Here is a 19099-nt window from a genome sequence, read left to right as displayed (position 1 = left end):
GCCTAATCTTTTGCTGCTAAATTTGATTGATTGGCTGCATAGGCTAGTCATACTCTTAAGGAGCCAATCGTTACTCCTTATGTTATTTTCAGAGGTGAATCGATTCTCAATTTCAATACGGTTGTAGAAACATAAAGCCCTTTACTTTCATATCACATCAAAACATACACTTTCTGTACACATCAAAACATACACGGAGTCAAACATGTTGTTTCCATATGTTTGATACCAATTCCATGAATGACATTCCAGCATTACAATGATCCCGTCCTCCTATAGCTCCCCCCACCAGCCTCGACCGCTGTAAACTGTTTTCATCGGCATTATCACCATTGCAGCCAACAGTATTTTTCAGTGACAACAGTGTTCGGAGGATGCGAGTTAACACAGGTGGTCCCTCTCGCTTCCGTCTGTCATCGGTAAACACGTGCTATAGCATGGAGATATGTCTGTGTGGGAACACTAATGTGTATCAATTTAACCTTATTGGTCTTTTTTTATTATTATTTATCGCTGATATGAAAGATAAGGTCCTTATGCTTCCAAAACCGTACCGCAAGTGATGTGTTAATCTTAATGTTCAGACCTAAGTGTCAGGGCTCTTAACAAAACTCCCCTGTACAGAAGACGCCTTGGTCCAATGACTCTTATGTTTAACGTAATGGAACTGAGAGTCAAGATCAAGGGTTAGGCTAGTCACTAATCATATGCCATGTTGTGTTGGAGAGCATCAAAACTGTGATGTATCATGTATAAATTGTGAATGACTGATCTACAAATAATAATGAGTTGTTATTTATGATGCAAGGTGATTTGTATATCAATCATTCGGCAGTCGCCTGCACTGTCGGCTTCAATGTCGAACAAGTCCACATAAGCTAATATACAGTGGGGCAAAAAAGTATTTAGTCAGCCACCAATTGTGCAAGTTCTCCCACTTAAAAAGATGAGAGAGGCCTGTAATTTTCATCATAGGTACACGTCAACTATGACAGACAAAATGAGGGAATAAAATCCAGAAAATCACATTGTAGGATTTTTTATGAATTTATTTGCAAATTATGGTGGAAAAGAAGTATTTGGTCACCTACAAACAAGCAAGATTTCTGGCTCTCACAGACCTGTAACTTCTTCTTTAAGAGGCTCCTCTGTCCTCCACTTGTTACCTGTATTAATGGCACCTGTTTGAACTTGTTATCAGTATAAAAGACACCTGTCCACAACCTCAAACAGTCACACTCCAAACTCCACTATGGCCAAGACCAAAGAGCTGTCAAAGGACACTAGAAACAAAATTGTAGACCTGCACCAGGCTGGGAAGACTGAATCTGCAATAGGTAAGCAGCTTGGTTTGAAGAAATCAACTGTGGGAGCAATTATTAGGAAATGGAAGACATACAAGACCACTGATAATCTCCCTCGATCTGGGGCTCCACGCAAGATCTCACCCCGTGGGGTCAAAATGATCACAAGAACGGTGAGCAAAAATCCCAGAACCACACGGGGGGACCTAGTGAATGACCTGCAGAGAGCTGGGACCAAAGTAACAAAGCCTACCATCAGTAACACACTACGCCGCCAGGGACTCAAATCCTGCAGTGCCAGACGTGTCCCCCTGCTTAAGCCAGTACATGTCCAGGCCCATCTGAAGTTTGCTAGAGAGCATTTGGATGATCCAGAAGAGGATTGGGAGAATGTCATATGGTTAGATGAAACCAAAATATACATTTATGGTAAAAACTCAACTCGTCATGTTTGGAGGACAAAGAATGCTGAGTTGCATCCAAAGAACACCATACCTACTGTGAAGCATGGGGGTGGAAACATCATGCTTTGGGGCTGTTTTTCTGCAAAGGGACCAGGACGACTGATCGGTGTAAAGGAAAGAATGAATGGGTCCATGTATCGTGAGAGTTTGAGTGAAAACCTCCTTCCATCAGCAAGGGCATTGAAGATGAAACGTGGCTGGGTCTTTCAGCATTACAATGATCCCAAACACACCGCCCGGGCAACGAAGGAGTGGCTTCGTAAGAAGCATTTCAAGGTCCTGGAGTGGCCTAGCCAGTCTCCAGATCTTAACCCCATAGAAAATCTTTGGTGGGAGTTGAAAGTCCGTGTTGCCCAGCGACAGCCCCAAAACATCACTGCTCTAGAGGAGATCTGCATGGAGGAATGGGCCAAAATACCGGCAACAGTGTGTGAAAACCTTGTGAAGACTTACAGAAAACGTTTGACCTGTGTCATTGCCAACAAAGGGTATATAACAAAGTATTGAGATAAACTTTTGTTATTGACCAAATACTTATTTTCCACCATAATTTGCAAATAAATTCATTAAAAATCCTACAATGTGATTTTCTGGATTTTTTTTCTCATTTTGTGTGTCATAGTTGAAGTGTACCTGTGATGAAAATTACAGGCCTCTCTCATCTTTTGAAGTGGGAGAACTTGCACAATTGGTGGCTGACTAAATACTTTTTTGCCCCACTGTATGTGCGTCATATAATGTACACCCTAAGAACTCAAATCTGATTTTCTTTCTATATCCAATCTTTTTTTCTGACTGTCCACTCTGTTTTACATGTGACCCATATCAGTTTTGCGTATATATTCTGGTAGGCCGTCAATGTATATAATACTTTGTTCTTAACTGACTTGCCTAGTTAAATCAAATGAAAAGAAGTAGCACACAGATGCAGTGCTCATTTCCTGTCACTGTTCAATTAAATTGTAGGGTGGTTGTCATGGTAACGGCAGGTCATGTGCAAAAAAAACGAAACAAAAAAACAACACTTCAGAGTAAAAAATAGCATCCAGACAGAGGTTACATATGTAGGATAGTGGTTTAAATCAGAAGTCAAAAGATCAGATTCCTTGTGTTTTTTGTTGTTGCTGTTTACACATTAGCGATGAGATCAGATAGGTATCAGATATGCAAATAATTTGGAAACAAGTTCTGAATTGAGCTGCCTGTCTAAACACAGCCATGTTTGTTTTTCATTTAGGTAAGCAGGTGCAACCTGGAGAGTTTTGGGATCTAGTTGTGTTAACTGCTGTGGATGAGACCAGAGAGAAGCATATGAGCTTCAGAGCTCAGAGAAACTTGAGAGGAAAGAGATCCCACTTGGCATTCCTTATCACGTGTTCTCAGATCCACCTGGAGCCAAAATAGGTGAGGATAACCTATATTATTGTTCTGTTTCTGATTTCATGATTCCGATATTAAGTGTCTCAGAGTAATATTGTGCTGCTCTAGGATCAGAATTTGAATCAGAATCACCTTTATTCATCAAGAACATTTACACATACCCAGAATTTCACTTTGTTAAGTGGCTCTGCCAGCGGTAGACAAACATATACAGACAGAATATATACAGAGGAATTTACACACAACCTCCATTCAGTATACACAATATAGGTACAATAAACATAAAACAATTACACATGATAGAAGAGTATAGGTGCATTTACACATTTTCCCGTTTGGATTTTTAGATCACATTGAATAAGATTACATGGACAAGGAGGACCTGATCCTAGATCAGCACTCCTACTCTGAGACACTTGATACATACAGCCCCTGATTTTGTTGAAGCATTTCACTTTGACTGAATTGAACTTCTCTCTCAGGAAATGGAGGCACGACACGGCATTCCCTACAACAGCTGGAAGACATCTATTCATCTACACTTTAGTCATGATTTACTGTGTGAATGTAACATTTTCAAACCGTTTAGTAGTTGGGAATTATGTAAAAGTGATGTAAATGTAAGATAGGCCTATATTATTGAAAATGGTATGCAAGAACTACTGTATGTCTACTGTAAGACACTTTGGATAAAAATGTCTGCTAAATGGCATGATTGTTGTTGACTGTTTTCAAATTGCTCTGATTTTCCTAGGGAGATTCAGCCAGTGTTTGCCCAATGCCAGTGCCTTGGGGAAATCTTCACCCCCATGCCCCTGGGAGATCCTCTGTACCAGATGCTGGAGCTCAAACTGGCCGTGTTTGTCAATTTCCCCTCACACATGAAACCGGATGTGCTGGTGACCAGTGTGGATTGTATAGAGCTCTACAGCATAGCAGAGGAGAAGAGTATCAGGTTTGACAGGTCTGGTTGACAGGTCTGGGTTCACTGCTCTAGCCCATCCCTCCCCCATCTCCATTGGAACCACACACCAGCAGGAGAAGTTTGGATTGGCCGACATGGAATACAGGACCTGCCTCCATTTCCTGCAGTAACCTAGTGTCAAGAAGATGCATGACAACGGTGTTGTGTGTAAGATCGAGGATAGCTTTGTGTCTGTCGAGTGATGTAGAGTATATCTACACAGACACTACATATGTGGACTACCAGACTACGATGTCTTAACTTAGTCTGTTCAGAGAGGCGAGTCCTTTGGGCTGCGAGATAGATGCCTATTGGGACTTCCTAAAGGCCCTGGGTCCCCAAGCCATGGTGGCGTACACCAACAACACGGCCAATGTCACCAAGTAGCAGAGCAGCCTGGTAGAAATGCGTCAGAAGATGTTCCACCGCCTCAAGGGAACCCCGCTCAACGTGGTGGCCCTCAACCACTCCAAGTTCTACCACATGGGCACCACCACCGAGTACCTCTTCTACCTCAGCGAGGACCCGTGCCTGAGGGGCGAGCTGGGCCTATACAAGGTGCTAGGTTGCAGCCAAAACTTCAGCTTTAAGGTCTGCTGTGAGATGCTCAGTAACTTGAAGCCCGGTTCCTCTTTAACTCCAGGCTCTGTGCTACAGTACTGTAGGCTCGAGGCCGCCGCCCACGTGGGCGGGCGGACCATCCTATTGGGTAGACGCAGGCCTGAAGGTGCCCGATAGAACCTTCATGCACTCCTCTGCGTGAACCGCCAGGGCCAAACAGGTGTCGTCGCCTTCGGCATCGAGGACAACCTCAAAAAGCCTGTGGGGGCCCCTGCAAATATGGAGGGGTTGAACCTGTTCGGGGCAAGTTTGGTGGAGTGCCTGGCAAAGTGGGGCCTGAGCCCCTGGAGCCTGAGGTTCTCTGGAGACGCATCGAGTTGTAGTCTGTGGAATGCCTGTCTTTTCCCTGTGTGCCCGGATATATTTGACTCGTTCTCCCTGACTCTGGAGACGTTGCAGGCACTGCAGCCAGGCGTATCCACTGTCCCACTGCCTCTTGGCACCAAGCTGATGTCTCTACAGGAGGCCCTGCAATCTAAACACCTGGAGAAGATGCTCAAGTACAGGAAGAGACTCATGGAGGACGTGGAGAAGAAGAAAGGGAGCTGACTCTGAACTATAGTGATAACTACGCTAATATTGCTTGTAATACCGTTGTTCCTTTGTAATAATGATAGGAATGATTGTGTGTTAAATTGAACTGAAATAGGGATACAATGTGGTGGGTTCACGTTAATGATTAACAGGTGCAAAGGTTGGATCGGCTGTTTTGATATTTAAGATTTACATTTTGGGGGGTATTTAAAAATGTGTCTATGGGGAAATTATATGGCAATGACAATCTATTTTGTAACAATGACTGAAAATAATTGAAAAAAAGATTTCAAAGTTGTGTGTCTCTTCATTGTTCTAAGCTAGTATGAGGCATCATAGCCATCAGTTCTGATTCTATTTCTATTGACATTCCACTGGTGCTCTGCTCTATTTTTAAACACAAGTGTAAGGGACGGCTCTTGACATCCTATGCAGAGTTCTACAGCTGCACCATCGAGAGCATCCTGACCGGTTGCATCACCGCCTGGTATGGCAACTGCTCGGCATCTCGGCGCTACAGAGGGTAGTACGTACGGACCAGTACATCACTGGGGCCAAGATTCCTGCCATCCAGGACCTATGTACTAGGCGGTGTCAGAGGAAAGACCAAAAAATAGTCCAAGACTCCAGTCACCCAAGTAATAGACTGTTCTCTCTGCTACCGGGCGGCAAGTAGTACCGGAGCACCAAGTCTAGGACCAAAAGGCTCCTTAACAGCTTCTACCCCCAAGTCATAAGACAGCTGAACAATTAATCAAATGGCCACCCAGACTATTTACATTTGTTTTTACACTGCTGCTACTCACTGTTAATTATATACATTTTAGTCATTTAGCAGACACTCTTATCCAGAGTACAGTAGTGAATGCATACATTTCATACATTTTGTTTTCCAAACTGGTCCCCCGTGGGAATTGAACCCACAACCCTGGCATTGCAAACACCATGCTCTACCAACTGAGCCACACGGGACCATAATCACTGCAAGGTACAGGAGTATTCTTCTGTGGTCAAGCTGTCAGTATTTAAACACTAAGACAGTTTCCTTGCAATTCTGACTAAATTATTTCGTTTTCAGGCCATCAAGCAGTTCAAACACCTTCAAAAATAATTGAAAACTGACCGATGGCTTGTGCAAGACAATGTAAGGTAATGGCCACCTGCTGTTTGAAAAGAGCAACACACACACAGATCAGTTGTCATAGTGGTCAGGCATTCCTCTCAGAGATGTATTTATTTTTAGCCCTCTGCCATGATCCCTGTTTATCTGGTCCTGCTCTATTGTGACTGAGATAGGGATAGTGTTACTGCTTCACTCCTCTGTTCCACCAAACTATACAACGTAGACAGGAATATAAAAAAAAGAGGTTCAATGGGAAATTATAAATCAAGACCAACTCAGACATGTACAGGTAATGGATTGTTCTCTTTCAGTGTTTTGTGCTGCCTAAGAGTATATGTCAGGGTCTAAATATGTACTATAGAATCCTATTAAGAAGCTTTGCTTTGAAAAACATATGTCCAATAGGGTGGTAGTACCTTTTGCTGCCATTTTCTTTTTTTTTACCTTAAATTCTTCCTTTGGTAATTAAACTAGGATATAGAGAACTTACATTATTTAACATTGGAAAATACAAGTGACTGGAAATGCATTCTATAGATGTACTAAATCCCTTTCAGTGTGTAACCTATGGAAAGTGTTTCAGCTTTTTAAAATGAAAGTACCTCAGTCACAATCAGGCTAATAGCTCACAAAACGATGCTATGTCTATGCTATCACTGGGCTAACTCCCTTTCTGAAGATGAGTGGAAGAAGAAGGTGAGCGAGTCATACTCTGTGATCATCGAGAGGCTGGAGGATGACCTACGCATCAAAGACAGCGAGCTGATAGACCTCAAACAGGTCTTCAGGTAACAGAGGCCCTCTGTGATAAAAGCGATACATTTATTCTCTATTCAGTCTTTCACATGTCATGTTATAACATCATAACATGACAAACATTTTATGATAATGACTTCAGGTAACATTAGCTCTCTGTGGTTAAAGTGATGCATTCATCCCTATTCAGTCGTTCACATGTCATGATATAACATCTCAGAAATGTTATGATAGTGACTCATGCCCAGTCTCCATATACATGTCATAGTTCTAGACAATGTCCAAATGTCTTCTGGGTTGATTATTGCTGTTGGTATATGTTTTATTAAATGCATTATATGTTTTACATCAGTGTCCTAATTATGGTGTAAAGTACAGAGTAATAACTATTGTAATTACACATTTTTACACTCGACTTACATTTGTATTTGGATGGCTCAGCTCTGATGAAGCTTTCCAGAAAGTGAACTTGAATTACCGGACAGGGAGCGGACTGTCCCTGTTGCATCTCTGCTGTATGTGTGGCGGTATGTACGATTATTACTATTAATAACCTCTTACCAAAACATTACAGTGTTACATATGCTGCTGCACTCTTGGCTTGATGCCCATGAGCTCATTAGCTTTGATTGGGCTCCAGTGTTTTTTTTAGCCTGGTCCCAGATCTGTTTATGCTGTCTAACCAGCAATATAAACTGGGTGGTTCGAGCCCTGAATGCAGATCGGCTGAAAGCCGTTGTATATGAGACCGTATGCCACGGGTATGACAAAACATTTATTTTTACTGTTCTAATTCCGTTAGTAACCAGTTTATAATAGCAATAAGGCACCTCGGGGGTTTGTGGTATACCACACCCCCTCGGGCCTTATTTCTAAATATACAGTACCAGTCAAAGGTTTGAACACACCTACTCATTCAAGGATTTTTCTTTATTTTTACTATTTTCTACATTGAAGAATAATAGTGAAGACATCAAAACTATGAAATAACACATGGAATCATATAGTAACCGAAAAAGTGTTGTTCAAAGTAGCCACCCTTTGCCTTGATGACAGCTTTGCACACTCTTGGCATTCTCTCAACCAGCTTCACCTGGAATGCGTGTCCAACAGTCTTGAAGGAGTTCCCACATATGCTGAGCACTTGTCTGCTTTTCCTTCAATCTGCGGTCCGTCTCATCCCAAACCATCTCAATTGGGTTGAGGTCGGGTGATTGTAGAGGCCAGGTCATCTGATGCAGCACTCCATCACTCTCTTTCTTGGTCAAATAGCCCTTACACAGCCTGGAGTTGTGTTGGGTCATTGTCCTGTTGAAAAACAAATGATAGTCAACTAAACACAAACCAGACGATATGGCGTACTGCTGCAGAATGATGTGGTAGCCATGCTGGTTAAGTGTGTCTTGAATTCTAAATAAATCACTAACAGTCTCACCAGCTAAGCACCCCCACACCATCACACCTCCTCCATGCATCACGGTGGGAACCCCACATGCAGAGATCATCCGTTCACTTACCCTGCGTCTCAAAAAGACACGGCGGTTGGAACCAAAAATCTCAAATTTGGACTCATCAGACCAAAGGACAGATTTCCACTGTCTAATGTACATTGTTCGTGTTTCTTGGCACAAGCAAGTCTTTTCTTCTTGTTGGTGTCCTTTAGTACTGGTTTCTTTGCAGCAATTCGATCATGAAGGCCTGATTCATGCAGTCTCCTTTCCTGTGGCGGTACTCATGAGAGCCAGTTTCATCATAGAGCTTGATGGCTTTGCGACTGCACTTGGAAGAAACCTTCAAAGTTCTTGAAATTTTCCGCATTGCCTGACCTTCATGTCTTAAAGTAATGATGGACTGTTGTTTCTCTTTGCTTATTTGAGCTGTTCTTGACATAATATGGTCTTGGTCTTTACCAAATAGGGCTATCTTCTGTATACCACCCCTACCTTGTCACAACACAACTGATTGGCTCAAACACATTAAGAAGGAAAACAATTCCACAAATGAAATTTTAACAAGCCACACCTGTTAATTGAAATGCATTCCAGGTGACTACCTCATGAAGCTGGTTGAGAGTATGCCAAGAATGTGCAAAGCTGTCATCAAGGCAAAGGGTGGCTACTTTGAACAACACTTTTTTCGTTACCACATGATTCCATATGTGATATTTCATAGTTTTGATGTCTTCACTGTTATTCTACAATGTAGAAAACATAAAAAATAAAGAAAAACCCTTGAATGAGTAGGTGTGTCCAAACTTTTGACTGGTACTGTAGATCTGGGAACAGAGACAATAGAGGATCTAGATAATTATTCTAACCTCTCTGAATTACAAACAAATTATGAGTGTAGGCCTACTATATTACGTATTGGATCACACAAAAATGTTACTTTTACATTACCATGTAGTTTATCAATAAAATGGTCTGACGGTGATGTAGACATACTCGGTATTTATATCACAAAATAAATAAATGATCTCACTCCAATACATTTTTATAGACAGTTAGCAAAAATAGATAAGATCTTGCTACCATGGAAAGGAAAATACCTGTCTATTTGTGGAAAAATCACCCTGATTAACTCTTTTGTCATATCTCAGTTTACCATTTTGCTTCTGGCCTTGCCTACACCTAGCGAACAGTTTTTTAAAAATTATTATAGAAAAAAATATACTATTTATTTGGAAAGGCAAGCCAGGTAAAATTAAACGGGCCTATTTATATAATGAAGATGAATTCGGAGGGCAGAAATGATAAAATATTAGAGCATTAGACCTCTCACTAAAGGCTTCAGTCATTCAAAAGTTATACTTTAGCAAATTAGTAAGAACGTCTCACCCTATGTTTAATAAAGGCCTTTTCACTTTATTCAGATTACAACCTCTCACTTTCAGTTATTTACAAAGGAAATCATCTCCCAAATATCGCTATTTTTAAATAATCCACCAGAAAAGACAGAACAAATAATATAACAAATATTGTGGTTAAACTCAAATATAACAATTGTTAAAAAAAAGCATTATTTTTAAGAAAAGGAAAAACATATATATATATATATATATACTGCTCAAAAAATAAAGGGAACACTTAAACAACACAATGTAACTCCAAGTCAATCACACTTCTGTGAATTCAAACTGTCCACTTAGGAAGCAACACTGATTGACAATACATTTCACATAATGTTGTGCAAATGGAATAGACAACAGGTGGAAATTATAGGCAATTAGCAAGACACCCCCAATAAAGGAGTGGTTCGGCAGGTGGTGACCACAGACCACTTCTCAGTTCCTATGCTTCCTGGCTGATGTTTTGGTCACTTTTGAATGCTGGCGGTGCTTTCACTCTAGTGGTAGCATGAGACGGAGTCTACAACCCACACAAGTGGCTCAGGTAGTGCAGCTCATCCAGGATGGCACATCAATGCGAGCTGTGGCAAGAAGGTTTTCTGTGTCTGTCAGCGTAGTGTTCAGAGCATGGAGGCGCTACCAGGAGACAGGCCAGTACATCAGGAGACGTGGAGGAGGCCGTAGGAGGGCAACAACCCAGCAGCAGGACCGCTACCTCCGCCTTTGTGCAAGGAGGAGCAGGGGAAGCACTGCCAGAGCCCTGCAAAATGACCTCCAGCAGGCCACAAATGTGCATGTGTCTGCTCAAACGGTCAGAAACAGACTCCATGAGGGTGGTATGAGGGCCCGACGTCCACAGGTGTGGGTTGTGCTTACAGCCCAACACCGTGCAGGACGTTTGGCATTTGCCAGAGAACACCAAGATTGGCAAATTCGCCACTGGCGCCCTGTGCTCTTCACAGATGAAAGCAGGTTCACACTGAGCACGTGACAGACGTGACAGAGTCTGGAGACGCCGTGGAGAACATTCTGCTGCCTGCAACATCCTCCAGCATGACCGGTTTGGCAGTGGGTCAGTCATGGTGTGGGGTGGCATTTCTTTGGGGGGCTGCACAGCCCTCCATGTGCTCGCCAGAGGTAGCCTGACTGCCATTAGGTACCGAGATGAGATCCTCAGACCCCTTGTGAGACCATATGCTGGTGCGGTTGGCCCTGGGTTCCTCCTAATGCAAGACAATGCTAGACCTCATGTAGCTGGAGTGTGTCAGCAGTTCCTGCAAGAGGAAGGCATTGATGCTATGGACTGGCCCGCCCGTTCCCAAGACCTGAATCCAATTGAGCACATCTGGGACATCATGTCTCGCTCCATCCACCAACGCCACGTTGCACCACAGACTGTCCAGGAGTTGGCGGATGCTTTAGTCCAGGTCTGGGAGGAGATCCCTCAGGAGACCATCCGCCACCTCATCAGGAGCATGCCCAGGCATTGTAGGGAGGTCATACAGGCACGTGGAGGCCACACACATTACTGAGCCTCATTTTGACTTGTTTTAAGGACATTACATCAAAGTTGGTTCAACCTGTAGTGTGGTTTTCCACTTTAATTTTGAGTGTGACTCCAAATCCAGACCTCCATGGGTTGATAAATTGGATTTCCATTGATTATTTTTGTGTGATTTTGTTGTCAGCACATTCAACTATGTAAAGAAAAAAGTATTTAATAAGATTATTTCTTTCATTCAGATCTAGGATGTGTTGTTTAAGTGTTCCCTTTATTTTTTGAGCAGTATATATATATATATAAATATATATATATATATATATATATATACATATATATCTTCGTAAATTATATCATAAATATGACTGGTGGAGTTATGTCATACATGCAGCTAAAAAAAACATGTCTGCTCTACCCAAAATTACAACCAACTAATTGCATCATTACCGCAGAAATGGAAGAGGAAAGTGGAAGGAGGAAAAAGTAGGGAACTTGTCTGTCGGCCCTGCATTAAAGACCAAAATTGGTTAAAGAAAATTGGTATGAATAAAAAAGTATTCCAGTTTCATTTAAGGATTAAAAAAAATTGACAGCCATACCATATAGATTGCAAAAATGTTGGTTAGAGATTTTTGACGTACCCGATTCCATGGCACATGGTTTATTTATTTATTTATGTATTCTTTTATTATATATTTATTATTATTTATTTCGATCCTGGGTTCCAAAAAGTTTATTTTCAATTTAAAATCTGTAGAAACAATGAGAATGGAAAAGTTCATAACTTTTGTGAAACATCACACCACAGTTGAAAAATATATGGCAAATTTAAATCCAATGTGGATGGTGTTAAGAGATTGATGGGAGGGATTGAATGGAGCTGAAGGTTGGGACTAATAACAACTAATTACAATAAGATAACTAATGTAAAACATACTGTGCCGTAAAACATATATACGTTAACAACTTTTTTTTAGAGCACAGTTTGAACGAATGGCAAATAGAAATCAAACCGGATGGACATCATAAATATATGGGAGCGTTGAAGGTAGAGGAAGGACAAGAGTAAAAACAAACAAAATAAAACAATTGTAAAATAGACTGTGTCCATAAAATGTATATAGTATGTATAAGCTGGAAATACAGGCCTAACCATTGTTGTTCACTATTTTGTGATCACTAGTGTACTACTCCCTTCACAGAACAGCGCAAACTGGCTCTAACCAGAATAGAAAGAGGAGTGGGAGGCCCCGGTGCACAACTGAGCAAGAGGACAAGTACATTAGTGTCTAGTTTGAGAAACAGATGCCTCACAAGTCCTCAACTGGCAGCTTCATTAAATAGTACCCACAAAACACCAGTCTCAATGTCAACAGTAAAGAGGCAACTCCAGGATGCTGGCCTTCTAGGCCTTCTTGCTGATAATTGGCCTCTGTACGTCTATGCAGATATTCCATTCAAAATCATCCGTTTCCAGTTACAATAGTAATTTACAACATTAACAATGTCTACGCTGTATTTTTGATCAATTTTATGTTATTTTATTGGACAAAAAATGAGCTTTTCTTTCAAAAACGAGAACATTTCTAAGTGACCCCAAACTTTTGAACGGTTTTGTCTATATATATACATTTTTTTTCTTCCCAAAAATATATGAGGGATTGGAAGTGATGCAGACAATTACATTGATAGAAGCCACAATCTATCTGAAATATTAAAGCTGATCTACCTCCTAAAAAAATGTAATATATATATTTTTTAAAATAAAAAATAACAATAAAAATTAAAACATAGACAATATACCACAGACAGATCTGATGTGAGGCTAGTATATTGTTTTCTCCAGGGAATAAAGTCCACATAAGGACTCTGATGCTGAAAGGCCTACGTCCATCCAGGCTTACCAGGAATGGGTTCACTGCTCTACACCTGGCTGTCTATAAGGTGAGAGAATGGTTAGACACCTGTTGCCTTCATACCTTCATCTGAAGACAGTGTCATTGATATAGTTATAAAGAGGTGTATGTTTCCATAGTGAGTAGGTTACTGTTTATGATGTGTGATTATATTGTGATTTGCTGATTGTTATAAGAATGTTTCTATCAATTGGCCTTTTATGTTAAATGAGATGGAGACATTCCATGGTTTTACCAGATGGAGGAGCGCAAGTCACATCCCAAAACACACATTGTTCTATGAACAGTGTGATATCTCCTGTTTTTCTCTCATACTAAGGACTAGAGAGAGTTCATCTAGTCCTGAGGCACACAGGATCAGTATTCCAGATTTGTCTATTTGAGGTCTCGGCTTAATCAAGATGCTGATGACTTGGGGTGAACGTCATCTGTATCTTCCCTGATTCCTTACCTCCTCAAAATGCCTGAAGAGAAGGTCAAACGGGAGGAAGCTTAGTTTCCCCAACGTGTTTAGAGAGGACACAAGGAATAAAGGAAATACAATTTAAATTTTCCTCAAGTGTGATGTTAAAGTGAAAACAAACCTATGTGATTGACAGAAGTTGTGTGTCCTCCCAGGACAATGCGGAGCTAGTGACGGCAATGCTCCATGGAGGGGCAGACATCCAGCAGGTTGGGTACGGTGCCCTCACCGCCCTGCATATTGCCACCATCGCTGGGCACCATGAGGTGGGCACGGCCCCTGTTCATACCAGTCTCAGACATTACCTCACATTCTGTACAGTACTATTCATATTTAGGAATAGTTCTGCTGGTGTCAGCAACAATGGGTGTTCCAACAAGAGATTTTGTGATATGATAATAATATGTCCTGTAATATAGCCTACATGTTGTCATTCTTAGGCAGTGGATATCCTTCTCCAGCATGGAGCCTATGTCAACGTCCAGGATGCTGTGTTCTTTACTCCTCTGCATATTGCTGCTTACTATGGCCATGACCAGGTAATTGTTTAAACATTGTGTCCTAATATAACAGTGTAGGTAGCTTCATCCAAGATATCCCTCTTTACCTTCTGCCAAGCAATGGATGTGTTGAAATCTGTTCATTCCCTTTTCTTGTTACCGGGGATGTAGGCTACGTCCCAAAATGGCATCCTTTTGCTTTCATAGTGCACTACTTTTGACCAGAGCCCTATGGGCTATAGGGAAAAGAGTGTCATTTGGGACCTATCCCTACAATGTCTATTACAGTTATCCCCCAGGCCCAGTTCCCACTTCCCTGTCAAGTTTGTCTCAAGTGGGTCTCTCCAAGCTCTGCTCCCATCGCGTGACAAAAACAACGAGTTGCCTCTGCTCTGTTAGTAGAGGAACGCGCACTAATGCCCCAGACCAGAGCTAGGTCTCTCCAAAATACACTTGAGTATCTTACCCAGTTATTCTCTGATGATATAATTTTGCTTTTTTGTAGCTTTGACAAGTGTGTGTGTTTTCTATCCCAGTTCGCTCCTCTCGCTGTAGGTTTTACAGATGCTCACCAGCCCGTGGCTGCAAACCTTCTAATTTAGTGTACCCTGCATGCACAACCAATGAATTCCTAGTCTCCGGGCAGCGTTTGGAACTGACGATCTGCAGTCCATAAGGCTAAGTTCATCTCCCTACAATTTTGGGCCCTGACAGAAACATGGATTACACCAGAGAACACTGCTACTCCAGCTGCTCTCTTGTCCTCTGACTATGTGTTCTCTCATAGTCCAAGAGCATCTGGTCGTCGCGGTAGTGGCACAGAGCTACTAATTTCTCATAAGTGGAGATGTTCTCTTTTCCCCATATCTCACCTGTCTATCTCCTCACTTCAATTCAATGCTGTCACTGTCACTTGTCCAATCAAGTTTAACATTGTTGTCATATATCACCCACCAGGTGCTGTTGGAGAGTTCCTCAATGAGCTTGACACATTGATAAGCTAATTTCCCGACCATGGCTCACCACTCATCGTACTGGGTGACTTTAACCCCGCAACACCTGACTTCAATTCATTTCTTTCCCCCTCTTTCTTTCCACTCCTTTCCTCTTTTGATCTCAGCCTTTCCCAGTTCTCTCCCATTCACAAGACAGACAGACTAATCTCACTGCACCCCCCCTGCAGGTTTCTGGTCACTACTTTGTTTCCTATTCTCTCCCTCTCTCCTCCAACACTACCCACTCAGTCCCTATCCAGATGGTCATGCACTGCCTCAATCTTCATTCTCTCGCTCCCACTACTCTCTCCTCTTCTATCCTATCTTCTCTTCCTTCTCTCCTGCTAAATCCTTCTCCCGCCTGTCTCCTGACTCTGCCTCTTCGACCCTACTCTCCTCCCTTTCCTCCTCCTTTGACTCCCACTGTCCACTTTCCCCCCGACCGGCTCAACCTTCCCCTCCCACTCTGTGGCTGAGTGACTAACTGCGTGCTAACAGAACAGGGCTGCAGGCAGCTGATCAGAAATGGAGGAAAACTACATTTTTGGAGGACCTATCATCCACTCCCTTCACTCTACCTTCTCTTCCTCTGTATCCATGGCTAAAGACACTTTCTATCACTCTAAATTTCAAGCTTCTACCGACAACCCTGGGAAAATCATCTCCACTTTCTCCTCCCTCCTTAATCCTTTGATGACATCTGCTTGTCATTCCCTCAGCCTATTGAGTCCACTGGTCCCAATCAGAACTACCCTACACCTTGATCTCTTTCTTACCTCTCTCTCCAGATAAAATCCTGCGACTAGTGATGACTGGCCGCCCAAAAATCTGCCCGCTTCACCCCATCCCATCCTCCCTTCTCCAGACCATCTCTGGAGACCTTGTCACTTCCCTCATCAACTCATCCCTTTCCACTGGCTGTGTCCCCTCGGCCAGAGTTGCTCCCCTCCTCAAGAAACCAACAGTCGACTCATCTGATGTCAAAAGCTACAGACCAGTATCTCTTCTTTCTTATCTTTCCAAAACACTTGAGTGTGCTGTCTCTGACCAACTCTCTCGTTATCTCTCTCAGAACGATCTTCAAAACCCTAACCAGTCAGGCTTCAATGCGGCTCACTCAACTAAGACCACTCTCCTCTGTGTCACAGAGGCTCTCCGCTCTGCCATAGTTGACTTTCTCTCTTCTGTTCTCAACCTCCAGGTAGCCTTGCGGTTAAGAGTGTTGGGCCAGTAACCGAAAGGTCACTGGTTTGAATCCAAGAGCCAACAAGGCAGTTAACCCCCAACAACAACTGCTCCCTGTGCGCCGATGACGTGGACCTTCGATTCAGGCAGCCCGCCGCACCTCTCTGATTCAGAAGGGTTGGGTTAAAAGTGGAAGACACATTTCGGTTGAATACAGTCAGTTGCGTAACTGGCTTTCCCTTACCTTACCTATCCGCTGCCTTTGAGACCATGAACCATCAGATACTCTTCTACCACCCTCTCAGGGTTGGACAACCTCTGCACATTCCTGGATTGCATCCTTCCTGGCAGGTTGCTCCTATAAGGTGGTGTGGAGAGGGTCTGTGTCTTCACCACGTGATCTCACTAATGGTGTCCCCCACGGCTTGCTTCTAGGCCCTCTCCTCTTTTCTCTTTACAAATCACTCGGCTCTGTCACTCAGCTCGGATCTTCACATGGTCTCTCCTATCATTGCTATGTGGATGACACTCAACTACTCTTCTCCTTCCCCTGACACCCAGATGGCGACACATATCTCAGCTTGGATGCTGGCCCACCACCTCAAGCTCAACCTCGACAAAACGGAGCTGCGCTTCCTACCGGGGAAGGCCTGCCAGCTCCAAAACCTCTCCATCATGGTTGACCACTCCATGCTGTCCCGCAAATGTGACCCGTTTCAGGAAACTAGGCGTATGTTGCAAGTCATGGCTTCAGAAGGGAGCCATTTGAACTTTTTTAAATTTGTTTTTAACAAAATGTGTTTTTTTGGCAGAAATGCCTTCTGGAACATGTGAACTTTCATGTGCCTTAAAAACAAAGTGTTAATTTACGAGCCTTGTTGGCAAAGCCACATAAAAAGACAAAAACCTTCCCACTAGCCATGATTGGCTGCGATAATGTGTGGGCTGGACATGCCGAAAAAGGAGTTCGGATTGGTCTGCCATATAGAAGGCTTCTGTCTATTTGAGCTGGAGAGTCTGTGTTGGTAATCCTGTCAAATGCAGCTTTCGTGTAGTGAAGCTGCATAAGTGTCTCTCTCCACTTTCTGGAGGATCGAGTTTTGAAATCCGTGGAATTAGAGTATGATAGCTAAAGAGTGGGAGAAAACGCCTGTCTCCGGATTACATCTTCAAACTAAGGGCAACCATGGCATGACACCCGTGACAGGGAGACGCATCCATCATGCATGATGATGTATACGGGTAAGATAGTCTAGTGTTAGCTAGCTACCATTTCAGATATTACACGTTTCTAATTTTGACAGAAAGTGGTTTCATTTCAAGCTAAAGCTAGCTAACATTAGCTGGCTGGCTCCCTAGATAACGTAATGTGTATGACATTATTATTCGAATCCCAGAAATGTTTGCTTTGCTAGTTAGAGCCTAATGTTAGCTAGCTAACATTGAACCTGGTTGGTTAGTTCCCTGCAGATTCATGCAGGGTAGTAACGACATGATTTGACAATATGTTCATTGTTGTTTAACTAGCTAATGTTAGCTGGCTGACTCTTTAGCTAACGTTACATGACATGTGTCATCTTACACGTTGTTTACCTAGATAGGTTAATTGTTTACTTAGCTAGCTAGCTACACGTCTTAAGTTAAAGTGTACAACACCCGTTGAATATGGCCGGTGTCAGTAAACGTTGGCAAAAAAGCGTAAGGAAATTGTTGAGAGGTAAACAAGTCATCGGCCAGAGCATCAAGTGTGCGCTCTGAACGCTCTGACAGCGAAAGGAGATGGGTGGAGCTAAGCTTAAGAGGGTGTGAACGATGCTGAATGGGTGTAGACAAAGAGCTCTTCACTAGATACCAAAACATTCAAAAGCCATTTTCTAAAAAGTGAGTTTACAAGTTTATCAACTTTCAAAGCAGAATTACTTTTTGTTCCTCAAAATGAAGTGTATGATATACCATTTTGTAGCTCTGACTGTCTACTTGTATCCAATGTAAAAAACACCATTTCAAATTTTGCTACATAAGACCGAATCCAGGTTGTGAGTCACAAATAACCTCGGTGTGACCCTGGACAACACCCTGTCGTTCTCTGCAAACATCAAAGCAGTGACTCGCTCCTGCAGGTTCATGCTCTACAACATTCATAGAGTATGACTTTTCCTCACACAGGAAGTGGCGTAGGTCCTAATCCAGGAACTTTGCATTTCCCATCTAGACTACTGCAACTCTCTGTTGGCTGGGCTCCCCGCTTGTGCCATCACATCTCTGCAACTTATCCAGAATGCCGCAGCCCGCCACAATTGTGATGTGTTGTTGTCTCACCTAGCTATCTTAAGGTGAATGCACTAATTGTAAGTCATTCTGGATAAGAGTGTCTGCTAAATGTCTTAAATGTAAATCTCTCAGGTGGCAAAGCTGTTGTTGAAGTTTGGGGCGGATGTAAATGTGAGTGGGGAGGTGGGAGACAGACCGTTACACCTGGCAGCCGCCAAGGGCTTCCTCAGCGTCGTAAAACTTCTGCTGGCAGAGGGGAGCAAGACTGAAGGTG

General features: G+C 42.7%; 1 protein-coding gene and 1 pseudogene across 2 annotated transcripts in view; both read left to right on the top strand.

Moving 5' to 3' along the window:
• The first annotated feature begins 3647 nt into the window (after window positions 1-3647).
• LOC106574017 (fucose-1-phosphate guanylyltransferase-like) lies at window positions 3648-5474 on the top strand (annotated as a pseudogene).
• A 1084-nt stretch (window positions 5475-6558) lies between these two features.
• The window catches only part of tnni3k (TNNI3 interacting kinase), a 53393-nt gene continuing 40852 nt past the window's right edge, over window positions 6559-19099 (top strand). For both annotated transcript variants that reach the window (XM_014149516.2, XM_014149515.2), the window contains exons 1-7: window positions 6559-6679; window positions 7070-7178; window positions 7588-7673; window positions 13342-13439; window positions 14030-14140; window positions 14315-14413; window positions 18958-19096. In XM_014149516.2, the coding sequence (XP_014004991.1) occupies window positions 6640-6679; window positions 7070-7178; window positions 7588-7673; window positions 13342-13439; window positions 14030-14140; window positions 14315-14413; window positions 18958-19096 (682 nt within the window). In that variant the 5' untranslated portion in view covers window positions 6559-6639. The remainder of the gene's footprint in view (window positions 6680-7069; window positions 7179-7587; window positions 7674-13341; window positions 13440-14029; window positions 14141-14314; window positions 14414-18957; window positions 19097-19099) is intronic.

This window comes from Salmo salar, chromosome ssa16 (assembly GCF_905237065.1).
Source record: "Salmo salar chromosome ssa16, Ssal_v3.1, whole genome shotgun sequence".
In the NCBI taxonomy this organism is placed as follows: domain Eukaryota; kingdom Metazoa; phylum Chordata; class Actinopteri; order Salmoniformes; family Salmonidae; genus Salmo; species Salmo salar.
Note: the sequence above shows the minus strand (reverse complement) of the source record. Positions and strands in the feature narration are given on the sequence as shown.